A 12,712-nucleotide genomic window follows, 5' to 3' on the forward strand; every position below is an offset into this window, starting at 1 on the left:
CATCTGAGACGCCTCTAGGGATGGCACGGCAGGGATCAGAGCCTAGTAGAGCAGGGTATAAGCCAACCACAGGAATCCCTTCAATGCCCACTTCTTGGGTCTGCAAATAGAGCTGCTCTGAATAAATAGTACTGGGCAGTCCACGGACTGACACAGCGAACCTGAGACACAGGATAGTGCCCGGGAATGGGACTGGAGCCCTTTGGTGTGGAGGAAGGAGTGCATCCAAGGTTCATATTGCATGAGTCTCTTCTCCCTCCTCTGTACTCCCCTTTTACTCCCATCCATCCCTGCCTGCTTCTGTCTGTGATACTCACATTCAAAGCCAAACCTCAAGCCACAAAACACATAATTTCCTCAGATATCCCACCTTCTGAAATCCCACCCTGGATTTTGTTCTTCATTCCCCTTCCTTGGAGCTCAGATCTTCAGCAACCAACTTTATCTCCTCAGCCTGGACAGCCCTGACTTGCTGGTACAGCTCTCACCTCCAAGAGAGGCAGCACAGGGAGAGCCAGGTGTCCCATTCTGCTGGCTGCACCCTAGCCCCATCTCCCTCTCTCACAGTGCTCGTGCTGCGGGCGCAGATGCTTACGGATATCAGCATGTGCCGGGGTCCCTCTGCAGGCCCCCTCCTCTCTGCCCATTCAAATGTACACACAGCATCCAGAGGGTTTTCTCAGGCATGTTTAAGCAAGTGAGGTTTAAGGGCACCGGGGCATGGCTGTGCAATGACATTGCAGTGCAGTGCGGTCAGGACCAGGGCAGATCCCAGCGAGGAATGCGGGAACAGATGAGGATGTTGCAGGAGGTGGTGCTCTATCTGACACAGTTAGTGAAGGTAGTAGGATGCCAAGGAGGAGGTGAGGGTGAGCAGCCTACACTCAGTGTTGAAGGTGTCACCAGTAAACCTTTGGCCTCCAACCATGACTGGCAAAGAGGCAGGATATTGTGGGTGTCAGAGCAGAAATGTGGATCATTCCAGGTCCTAGAGCTGTAGTGATGGAAGGAGAGGCTGTATGGTTTTAAACCAAGTACCAGAAGCTGTGCTTTGCCCTCAGCCTCCCCTCTCCTTTTTGCTGTAATCTCCAGACATGGTAGGAATCAGGGCTCAGAAGCAGGCTGAGTAGGGGATGAGAACGGATGTAGAATTACAGGAAGCATTTCAGGACAGAGCTGGTGCACATCTGTCTCGCAAATTTCCGAAGAGCTGATGGAGCAACCTAAGCAGGAGGTTTGGACTTCTCTGTCCCTCTGTCTATGGGGTTATAGAGACAGGAGGAGGAAGAGGGCAAGGAAAGTAACAGGGTTCCTGGCTGACAGGACAGAAGGAAGGAGGGAGGAAGGAGGCAGCTCCTGCAGAGGTAGGCAGGGTGGTAGGCCCCCATTTTATCGCTCAGTCAGGTTGTGTTGTCCAGGCATGCCAAGGATGAGCAAGGAGGGGTCCCTTCTCAGAGCTGGCAGAGACCTTGGCTTTGATGGGGTTGCACCTGGGCTCTTACTGGGTCCTGGGACCTGCAGAGCTACCCATGGCTGCCACAGGGTGCTGACAGGGCTGTCAGGAATTGCAGAGAGCTGGGGGGGACTAGAGAAGGCGAGAGCAGGGAGAGGTTAAGCTTTGTCTAATGAGATGAGATGAAGTGTGAAAGCATCCATTAAGTGCCTGTAGGATATGGTTCTTCCTTCCTGGTGAAAAAGAGCAAACCTTGTGGGATACAGGGGTAGAAAAGAGCTGAGTGATGTGAGCTTGTAATCTAATTAAGGATTGCTAGGACCTTTGAAGGTGACGGCTATGATCTTGTCAAGCAGCAGAAAGGCCATGCAAGGTGAGGAGGAGAGCAGGCAGCTGTTTCATCTGAAGATGTGGCAGCCCAGATCCTCTCCCACGGTTGCCTTATTGTTCCCTATTGTCCACTGAAGTGCTGATGTCCACATCTCGTGAGTGGCAGCGAGAAAAATGCTGGGGACCACAGCTTCTCTGGATGGCTTCTTTTTTGGGGGGTGACTACTACAAGCTGAACCTTTTTTTTAAGGATGGGGCTTCTTAATCCTACAGTGGAGGTGTTTTAGTGGACCCCGGGGACATCAGGGAGGGGCTGCAGGAGGTGGTTTTGGTTATTCGTATTATTTCACATAATCTGAGCGAGACGAAGGCTCGGATCATCGCGCACCTATTTCCGAGAGGGGCGCCAGGCTGAGAGGCTCCGTGCCCCGCGGGACCGCGCCCCAGCCCAGGCGAGGGCGGCGAGCGCTGCATCCCCCGAGCCCCGGCCGGGGGTACCCCAGCGAGGGCGCGCCCCTGCGGGATCGCCGGCCCGGGCACCTCTCGGTGCTCCGCGATCGCTGCTGGGGGCCGGGGCCGCTGAGCCCTCGCAGCCGCGGCTCCCCCGGGGCGGTGGGGGCGGGCGGGGCCGTGCCGGGGTCCCCCCGGCCCCGGCGGCGGGAGCAGGGCAGGGGTGAGCGGGCAGGGGTGAGCGGGCAGGGCGGGCCGGGCCGGGGGCTGCCTGCGGTTTGGGGCGGCGGGAGGCGGGATGTCCCGGGGAGGGAGCGGGGATGTGCAGGCACACGCAGCCGCTGGCAGGCGGCCGGGGCTGCACGGCGGCGGCGGCGGCGGCGGCGGGCGGAGCGGCGCGGCACACGCGGCGGCAGCTCCCTCCGCAGCCCCGCGCCTCCAGCCCCGCCGCCGCCGCACCGGGCATGGCCGCCCCCCGCCGCCGCGCCCCGCGATAGCCCCACGAGCCGCCGCGACGCCGAGGTGAGCAGGGGCCGGGGAGCCGCAGCGCCCCAGCCCCGCCGGGCCCCCTTTCCCCGCCGCCGCCCCGGCCGCAGGGGCACCGGCGGGGCTCCGCGGAGGGTCCCTCCGGGGCAGCCCTGGGGTGGGGTGGGGCTGGGGGAAAGGCGAACCCCCCGTGGCCGTGCCCCTCCGGGGGGCACCGGGACTTGGGGTGGTCCCGAAGCCCCGGGGGGAGGGGGTCGGGGGGACAGGCGCAGCGAGCCGCAGCGGCGCGGCATCCCCCGGGCTCCCAGCCCTGCCCCCGGAGCCCAGCCCGGAGGGGTCCCGGTAGCCTTCAGACTTGCAGCAGTGCCTGAGAGCCCGCGTCCTGGGGATGTCCCTGGTAGTCCCCAAGCGCACAGAGGTCCCTGATACCCTCGAAAGGGAGGTTAATGGACTCGGGGATCGTCCTCGCAGCACCCGGAGGTCTGGTAGCCCCCAGCCCGGCCAGGCAGAGGCGGACGAGTGGGAGACGGAGGGAGCTCCCTCGCCCGCGTTCGTGTGACCCAAAGCCAGGCCTGCCCAGGTGCAAGCTGCTCACTCCTCTCCCGGGCACCAGCTGCCAACCAGGATGCCGGGGTCCGGGTCGAGGTGCACCTCTGCCAAGGTGCCGCGGGAGCAGCACCCACGGGGTGACTAGGTCAGGAGGCCTGAGAGGCTGTGCCTCGAGTGGGGAGCTGTGGGGGAAAATCAGCCTTTGCAATGGGGAAAACACAGCCTTTGCAATGGCATATGATCGGAGCTTGTGCTTCTCACAGTCCTGAAGGAACATGATACCACTCTTGAGCCCTAAATTATTTTATAAGTTTCATAGCAATTGCTTCGCCCTCCCGTGAAATGCAGCAGCTGTTTGCCACTGCCCAGTATTTAGAGGCAGGAGGCAAAGGAGGGTCCTGCAAGCATGTTGTCAAAGGGACTGTGGGGAGGGAAGATGCAGCAATCCATGGTGGGATTTGGCTGGGGCAGTGGCAGTAACATCCTGTAGCCCCTCTGAAAATGCTGCATCCTTAGTTGGTGGTGGTTTGTTTGCTGGAGAGATGCTTCAAGCAACATCATTGCTTTTATGGGCTATTTTGTCCGGTCCAGGGAGGTGAAGCTCTTAGCAGGGACCCCAAAACCTCTTCCTGCAATGCATGTGTATGTGAGTGGGAGGACTTATGTCCCCATCTTAGAAGTCTCTCACACAACTATGGACCAAACATAACCTTCCAGAGCTGAAGAGTCAAGCTGAAAGTGGAATGGCCCCTGTTCATCACACCCACGCAGCTGGGTAGAGTCTGCTCCATACCTTCACCATTCTCTTAACAGAACTGTTTAACCCCTCCCATCTCATTACAGTAATATATTTATGATATCACCCTCGAATTTCCTGCCCTTAACAACCCCAGAAGGCTGGGAGGGAATGAAGCATTTTTGGAAAGTATTTAATGCTACTTCAAGAGGGCAGGAGGCGGTCGGAAAATAGATGGGTGCAGGAACCTTGGGCTGACGGGGCTCTCTGCAGGACAGCTGAGGAAAAGGACCACACCTAGTGAGAGATGTGTGTTCACATTTCCTGCCTGGGGCTGCAGCCCCGCTCTAGTGCCTGTTGATGCACTCTCTTGCTTGGACAGTGAAAGAGGGCTGCTGTTTTGTGCCTGCTCCTCTGCTAGATCCACTGGACTCCCTGCTCTGCTGCAGGGTTTGAAAAGCAGCCTGGACACCGTCAAGAACACTGAGCCCATCTATTCATGCAAATGTGCACAGGAGGACCTTATTTAACACAAAGCTGAAGTGTCCCAGATCTAGGGAGGGAAGGTGAAGGTCCCCACAGCTGGGTGGGTGTTTCTGGGTTTCTGATCTCCTGACAGCAGCTACTGGGGCAGATGCTCCAAGGTGTGCTGTAACAGCCTGACCTATTACACAGGATTGAGTCTGCACTCTAGGTTCTCCTGTACACACATTTTCAAAAGCTTTTTAATTCTTAGTGCCCCAATGCTGACTTAGAGGAAGGAGTCTGGATGGAACAGAGGGGAATGTGGTGACAAGGCTGTATAAAACTGGATGTTTCAACTCAAACTCCCAGGCAGTAGAGAGGACCTGTGGTGTTAGCCAAGGGATTTTCCTGAGCTTGCTCTTTTTCTCTCTGTAGGTGTTCATCTCGGTGGGGCCACACTGACCATGCTCAGGAGCTTCTGTCTCCAGCTCATGTCCTTGATTTGGATCCTCTTGGCCCATCACCAGCTTGTGCAAGGTGAGTCTCTGTAGACATGGGTTCTTCTCTTTCATATCCATTTTTCCAAACCTGTCCTTGGCATTCCTGAAGTCTCCTCAGTTTCCCATGCAAAATCGAGATGTTCTGACTTGGAAAAGCAGAAAAGGCTGCCTGGTTGTTAAATCACCCGGGGTGTGACACTGGAGGCACCTTAGAAACTCTCGCCCACAGGGGTGGAAGTGCCTGAGCAGACTGACAGAGACATCCCTGCTGCTCTCTCCCCATTTGGTTTGGGAACCCATTCACCCTATGAGCTTGCTCAGGGGAAAGAAGGTCCCAAAAGTGAACAGCTAACCCTGGATCCAGTGAGACAAAATCCTTTCCCAAAGATTAGTTTGCTCTATCCCTGCTCTAGATAAGCAGCGAATTCCCAAAGCCATGTGCCAGGAGAGATGGTTACAAATAGGAAAGGTGGCAATACCCAGGCTTGGGGCTGAGCAGTCCCAGGATGCTGCTCCAGCTCCATAGTGACTTGTTTAAAGGAGGTTCTGACCCTGTGCAGTGGGACCTGCTGCCTCACTGCAGCAAAATTGCATGCACAGGGGATTTCTTCCCCTGCTCATTTTCCCAGGCAGCACAAAATGCTGCTTGGGAAGCCTGAGCACATCTCAAGGCATGGGGGCTTTAATCTGTTTCAGTCCAGGCTGGAGGGGCTCAGGTAAGGACATTCACCTCCTGGGCCTGGCCTGCACAAGATTTGCACAAGTCTTCTGGAGAAACCCCCTGCTTCTTGACATCTGCTCTAGTTCTGCTGCTCATGGAGCCAGAGTGAACCAGCTCCTCTGTGGAGCTAAGATGCAAGCAAGTGATGGGGAAGAGGGGAAGGTGGAGATGAAAGGGAACACCTGCACAAAGGAGAGGATGAGAAGTGGCACAGAGAGGCCATGGCTCAGTTACAGCTTCTGTGGCTTTTAAATAAATAAACAGAACTGGATACCTGGCCCCATGTGAGGCCAAGTCCTGCTTCCCTGTGCTGGAAGGGGAGTGCTGGCAGCCAGGTCCCAGAAGAGGACAGGAGCCCCTGTCAGACTGCTCAGTGCCAATAGCTGTCCTTGGAGACAGCGACATCCTGGGAGGTGAAGAACCATTCTTTCCATTTCCATCCTTGGCCCCTTTGTGCCCCTTGCAGTACTTGGCCCTGAGCTTTCCCACCCCACTTACTGCAAGACCGGGGTCCCAGGTGGGTCAGTCCCTATTACACAGGTTGTCTTAATGCACAGGCAACCCCAGCTCTTGCCCAGAAGGGCCCAAAATTAAGGGAGGCAGCAGAGAAAAGGTGGGGAAGATAACCAGAGGCTGGGTAGTTTTAAAGCAGAGCCCCATTTCTCAATAAAGACAGAGTTATAGACAGTGGACTGTGAAATCTTCATTTCTTGTGTGACATCAGTGAGTGAAAGGAAGGTGCCCCACCTTACAGTTCTGGGGAAAGGTAGGGTGAGCACTTGAGGAAACACCCAGGGCCATGGAAAGATCTGGAATAATCTATAGTCTCTGCTTAACCCAAGTTCACATGTCTCTTGTCTTGTAGGGGATGACTGCAGTGAGCGCTGCAATCTTGCCCACGGCTGCTGTGACCAGGATGGGAAGTGCAGGTATGGCTTGTCTGGCTCTCTGCTGCTCCTGACCGTGACTGCTCCCCTTGATACTGTGTCCCTGGTGCCTACACCCCTGCCCAGAGCTGAAGCACCTCCTCCTCCACTCACCCACATCTGGAACCAATGACTCTGCTCTCTTCTTACCTGACACACTCAGGAGTGAGAGATTCCTCTAGCCTTTGCTCCAGTGCCTCCCTGCCCACCATCACACACAGAGCACTGTTATTCTGCTGAGCCCTTTCTGTCTAGAGGGAAGCCTAGGACAGCCTGGCCGTGCCTGGGTGATGGGAAGCAGCCTTTAGGCTCAGATATGATGAGGGAAAGTCATCAGGCAGCAGAGCAGGCATGAGGGTTGGCCAGAGATGGAGGGTTGACTGAGATGGAGGTGCTCTCCCTGGGGCATGGAAGAGAAGGCTTCCAGCCATGCATATAACTGAGGGCCTCAGGGGTCCCCTCTCAGAAGTCTGAGCTGTGGTGGAGATCTCTGGATGTTTTTCATAAAAGGTTTACCAGTAAGCTGTGAGCTACAGCAGCAGAAGTGCATATGTGGTACTTGGCATCCCAGCTCCAGCTGGTGCCCAGATCCTGCAGGGTCAAAGCTCAGAGCCTGAGCCTGCACTTCAGCTTGGGAAGCACCCATATAAGTGCTCTGGGCTGCCACAGACCCACTGCCTGTTGTCCCACTGCAGGGCCATCTGCAGCCCCTGCTCTACAAGTCAGCACCAGGGGGCAAAGGCTGGCTTTGGGCTGGCTGGGACACCTTGGGTGCAAGGGGACAGACTACTCAATGCCACCCCTTTCTCCTCACCAGAGCATGGTCAGTCCCCTTTCACAGGACAGCCCCTGGTGTCACACCACCACTTGTTCTTGCTGACTGCTGTAATGGGGAGTGTCCAGCTCTGGTTTGGCGGGGCCCCGTTTGCGCAGAGCTCTCCCTGAGCCCTTTCAGCAGCTGTGGCTGCCTGGGGGAGCAGGGTGCTGCAAACCCAGTGAGAAAGGCCACATGTCACCATGTGGCAGGTGTCCCAGCTGCAGACCTTTCTGCACGTGAGTTGCTGCTGCTGATTTCAGGCCTCCAGAGCATTTACTGAACCCTGTGGCTTGGCAGTACCTCAAATCACCTCAAACTCAAGGAGACTTAGCTGCTTGCCTTGCCCCCTTCCTGGCAATTTTTAGGTTGGCCAGCTCCCTTTTGGAGAAGTGGAAGAGTTGATAGCACCTGCTCCTTGCAGGTACTGGGGGGTAGGTGTATCCACATCCCTCTGCTCAGGGCTGTCCAGGTATGAATGTAATTCCCCAGAATATACCAGGCACATGGCATCACCTCCAGTCTCATAGAAAAGCCTCTAATTAATATATGTGTGTGTGTATATATATATATATATATATATATATATATAGACACACTTTTTTTTGACCATTTTCCTCACTCCTTATCTCTTTGGAACTACATACAAGTGACCACAGCCAGCCCAGGTTTGAAAGTGCAGCTGTGGCCCAGCCCAAAAAAATTGCAGTCACCACACTTTGTGCTGAAATGAGCCCCAGCCATGAAAATGAACCTCCTTCCTTACTCTAGAAACTGTTTTGTTTTTGTTGGGTTTCATTTTGTGCTGGTTTGAGTATATCTTTTGTTGTGGCTTGGTGCCACCTCCTCTCAGCTCTCATCTTGTTATCACTTGCTTTCTGCCTTGGAGCTGGCAGGTCTGAGGGATGCCTGCCACGGGAGCCATGCAGCTTGGCTTTACTTAGGCATTGCCACTGCCCTGCTCTTCTGGGGACAGAAGGCTCCTTGTGTGCTGCAGGTTTCCCCATTGTGCTGCCCCTGTGAGCTGGCTGAGGAGTCTGTTCTGTGCACCAGCCATAGCAAGCAAGGTTTCACTGCTGGCTTACAGTGCACTCCAGACAAAAAATGATACACATTATAATGCAGAGAGGAGCAGTGAAACACACAGACCTCAGCAGCCTCTTGTCCCTTTCCCTCAGGAAGCTCAGAGTTAGGAATGGGCTTCTCTCTGCCTGTCAGAGTGGCTGCCTGCTGTGGGAGGCACAGGAATTCCTGAGCAGGGGTGTATATAGAGTGGCTGGTTGGAGGAGAGCAGAGGGATGTGGGCAGTGAAAGTGAAGCTGCTGAGCTCTGCTGCTGGCCACTCACCCACCCTGGCTGCAGGGGGTGTCTGCTCCTGCTCTGTCTGCTTGCTTCTTTGGGCAGATGAGACATCAGTACTTACCTCTGGAGGAGGGAGCTAGGAGGTCCATGGGGCCTTTGGGAAGGTTTCCAAGCACTGCCGTACCCGTAGGAGCCCTGCACAACGCACAGACAGCTTTTGTGCAGCCCCTGCTTGGATTTGATTTGATTTGATTTGATTTGATTTGATTTTGGTGCTTTGCCCTGTCCTCGTGCAGGTGTGATCCAGGCTGGGAGGGGGAGTACTGCGAGGAGTGCGTGCGCATGCCAGGCTGTCTTCACGGCACGTGCCACCAGCCTTGGCAGTGCATCTGTCACTCTGGCTGGGCTGGCAAGTTCTGTGACAAAGGTGAGTCGTGGGCTTGACATCCCTTCCTCCGGTGCCCAGCACGCCCTCATGGATATGTCAGCCAGCGTAGCCAGAAGCCACCTGGGTGATGCCATTTTGGCTGCCTGGGAGATGGGATGTTGCCTGGCAGCCACAGCTGGGACCATTCCCTTCCTGCAAGAGGTCAGACTGCTGACACTTGTTCCCTGGCTGTATGGCAAGAGCTGGTGTGACACTGGCCAGCCTCGAGAAATGGAGCAGATGAACTCATTGCATTTCCTGTGCTGCATCAGGACTCCAAGCAGCATTCCCTGCTTTTCCCAAGGCTTCCTGCCTTCAGCAGGTGGCTGGAGGGCTCCCCTTCTCCAGCCCCAGGGACTTGTCTGTACCAGGGGGTCTCCACTGGTCAGACAGTTGGCATGCACTGCATCTTCACAACCACACAGGCACTGCACTTCTGTTGCTGCATGTGCCTATTGGAGGGGTGAAGAGAGAAGCTCCAGCCATTTCTCCATCCCCAGGGGGTTTGGTGGGTTGTGTTTGCATTGAGTTGGCCACATCAACCCTCTTGTCTCCCTAATTCACACCATTTTTTTCCCCTCAGACATACACATCTGTGAACACCAGTCCCCCTGCCAGAACGGGGCACAGTGCATCTACGATCGAGATGGGGAGTATTCCTGCTTGTGTCCAGAAGGTTTCCACGGGAAGGACTGTGAGATGAAGACAGGGCCATGTGAGAAGGCAGGGTGAGACACAGACACCATTAACTTTGGGTCACACACTGCCAAGTGGAGGCCCAGCTTGGCTTGTTACCTGTGAATTTCTGTACAGTTATGGAGTTAAGCCAAAATCACCTTTGGCTTTGGTTTAGCAGCGTGCAATGCACGGTCCCACCAGGAAAAGGGCTTTGTTGCAATCTGAACAGATTCCTGTCCCTTTTGTAGGAGGACAGGAATCTGTTCATCATGCGTGGGACATCCTATCTCCCAGGCAGCCAAACTGCTGTAGGCATGATGAGCTAACATCCATGATGCCTTTGGGGAGCATCAGGAGGGCATGTTTCCTCTTCAGGTCATTTGGCTGAAGACCTTCCCTGGTGGGTGGTGGGGCTGTGCACGGCCAGAGCCTTTGAGGAGCTTTGAGGAGTGAGGCCTCTCACTCAAGGAGACAGAAACTCCTACCCAGTCTTCTCCTAGAGATAGCTGCCCACACGGAGAGAGCTGGACACACTGACCATGCAAGCAGCTCTGTTTACCTGCCTGGGGTAGGGGAAGCTGCTTGGTCTCCAGGGCCGTGACCTATCCTTGCTCTCTCCACACAGGTCTCCATGCAAGAATGGTGGGCAATGCCAAGATGAAAATGGCTTTGCCAGTAACTTCACCTGCCGGTGTCTGGCTGGCTTTGTGGGGGCTCTCTGTGAGCACGACGTGGACGACTGCCTGATGCGCCCCTGTGCCAACGGGGCCACCTGCCACGACGGCGTCAACCGCTTCTCCTGCCAGTGCCAGGTGGGCTTTGAGGGGCGTTTCTGCACCATCAACATCAACGACTGCGCCAGCCAGCCCTGCAAAAATGGGGCAAAGTGCTATGACCGCATCAATGACTATGACTGCTTGTGTCCTGACCGTTTCACTGGCAAGACATGTGAGATCTCCGTCCCTGAGCCCACCTGGTCTCCTCCCTACCACCCTGCCAACCATGAGAATGCTGGAGGCGTGAAAAGCACCACAAGTGAGACGCCGGGAGTGACGCAGCCAGAGCCCATCAGGACTGTGGTCACAGGGCGGCGTGTGGCCAACCACAGTGAGAAGGAGCTGGGGGGAGGGTTGTTGAAAATCTCTGTGAAGGAGGTGGTGACCCAAAGGGACTCAGGGCTGAGTGAAGCCCAGCTGGTGACAGTGCTGGTGTTCGGGGTGCTGACAGCAGTGCTGGTCCTCATCACTGTCCTGCTAATGCTGAGGAACTGGCAGAGAGGCCGTCAAAGGTCGAACTGGTGCCAAAGCCCTTCTCAGGCTGCAAGAAAGCTCCAAGACCAGGAGTGTCAGGTGGGCATGCTCAACACCATCTTGATTGAGCCAAGGAAGACCACAGAGCTGTGAGCTGCGAGGACTCTGAACCAGGCCCTGGCAGGTCATCGTGCTGGCAAACCCCTTGAACTGTGCCCTGCGGAGCCACACCGGCACCCACTGGGCAGCAGGGAGGGGCTCCCAGGGCAGCAAACACGTCAACAAAACCCTGGGTGTTGAGCATTGGTGTGATGGCCCTGCCTGGGTCTGAGCTGTCTCCTGTCTGGCTGGCTCAGCTGGCACTCATGGCATTTGAAGGCAGGGCTGTGTTGGGCCAGCCAAGGCACCACTGTCATCTGATCCAGCTCTCAGAAACAGGACAGGTAGTGCTGAGGAGGGCACAGCCCTCCTGCAAGCCCAAATACTGCCAGACCCTTTGTAACTCCTCTCTGTGACTACGAGAAGGGGATTTATCCTCATTTCTGCTGGTGTTGGGATGCTTCTTCTGGGGCCTTTGATACAGTTGTGGCTGCATGGGTCTCCCTGCCACAGTACTGTATGGGGTAGTTCCTGGCTGTTTCTGGAGGCTGTCATTTCAGATGCCATGTCCCTAGGGAGTGAGCAAACACCCTTGCTCCCTGGCCTTGTGGTTCTGTGAGCCAGTTCAAAGAGACTTCAAAAATCATTGCAGGTCTCATGCCCTTCTTCTGCCCTGGCTGATGCACCCTCCTCTTGCTGTCAGACTTGGGGGTTACAAACACGTTCTGTACTTTCCTCCTGATAATCCAGGAGTCTCTCTGACTCACTTACTAAGCCGTCCTTTCTGGTATGGCCACAAATGACCAAGATCCTTTGCCTCTGCAGTGTGCACTTCTGCCTCACTATTTGCTCTCCTCTGGGCCTGAGCTGGTCCTTCTCATATGTCCTCATAGGTGAAGCTGGAGAGGGACATGGCTGTGCTGTGGCTGGTTCAGGAGCAATACAGGATCCAGGTCCTCCTTTCCTCTCCCATTCACTCTGAGGCAGGCAGCTGGCTCTAACCTCAAATCAGTCACTGCAGCGTTCCTCAATACACCAAAGGCTGAACTCCCCACAGTGGATGTGAGCCTGGGATGAACACAGGAAGCAGACACAAAACTGCCTTCTCCACCTTTGCTAAAGCATGGCTGAGAGGCAGCAGATGGTCAGGTCACTTAGCCTTTGTACAAGATCTGTTCCTGCCTGTGCTGGTCTGGTGTGCAGCATAAGGACCTGAATCTCTCTCCCAGGACCAGGGATTTCTGTGCCTCCTCATGGGCATGAATAGCTAAGCAGTGGGGCAAAACTCCCCACAACCCAAACCCTACTACTGGCTTGTAGGGTTGCAGAGCTGGGTCCAAGGTGGTGTGAAGTGAGCCAAGTGACTGCTCAGGCCAGGAGTGAGACCTGGGAGAGGGGACTGGGGCTTCATCAGAAAGATTATTTTTTTAATACATGGATGGATTATGTACCTTTATCAAATAAAACAAGTACAAGCTCAGAAACAGTGTATCAGAGAATCATAAAACAATTTAGGTTGCAAGGGA

The 12,712-nt window shown here is 55.4% G+C and overlaps 1 protein-coding gene across 2 annotated transcripts; it reads left to right on the plus strand.

The window, feature by feature from the left end:
* Window positions 1–2,160: 2,160 nt before the first annotated feature.
* Window positions 2,161–12,670, plus strand: DLK2 (delta like non-canonical Notch ligand 2). 2 transcript variants are annotated; one of them, XM_077175700.1, is made up of 6 exons: window positions 2,161–2,456; window positions 4,905–5,006; window positions 6,556–6,619; window positions 9,029–9,159; window positions 9,743–9,887; window positions 10,463–12,670. In XM_077175700.1, the coding sequence occupies exons 2-6, from the start codon at window positions 4,934–4,936 to the stop codon at window positions 11,238–11,240; spliced, it is 1,191 nt and encodes a 396-aa protein (XP_077031815.1). In that variant the 5' UTR covers window positions 2,161–2,456; window positions 4,905–4,933; the 3' UTR covers window positions 11,241–12,670. The 2 variants fall into 2 exon arrangements, with proteins under 2 accessions (XP_077031815.1, XP_077031814.1); XM_077175699.1 differs by lacking the exon at window positions 2,161–2,456 and adding an exon at window positions 2,599–2,755.
* The last annotated feature ends 42 nt before the right edge of the window (window positions 12,671–12,712 follow it).

This window comes from Agelaius phoeniceus, chromosome 3, assembly GCF_051311805.1.
Source record: "Agelaius phoeniceus isolate bAgePho1 chromosome 3, bAgePho1.hap1, whole genome shotgun sequence".
Taxonomy (NCBI): domain Eukaryota; kingdom Metazoa; phylum Chordata; class Aves; order Passeriformes; family Icteridae; genus Agelaius; species Agelaius phoeniceus.

Coding starts and splice junctions, on each gene's coding strand:
- DLK2 (XM_077175700.1), top strand. CDS start 4,934: ATGCTCAGGAGCTTCTGTCTCCAGCTCATGTCCTTGATTTGGATCCTC. Junction 5,007..6,555: donor CCATCACCAGCTTGTGCAAG/GTGAGTCTCTGT, acceptor CTTGTCTTGTAG/GGGATGACTGCAGTGAGCGC. Junction 9,160..9,742: donor TGGCAAGTTCTGTGACAAAG/GTGAGTCGTGGG, acceptor TTTTCCCCTCAG/ACATACACATCTGTGAACAC.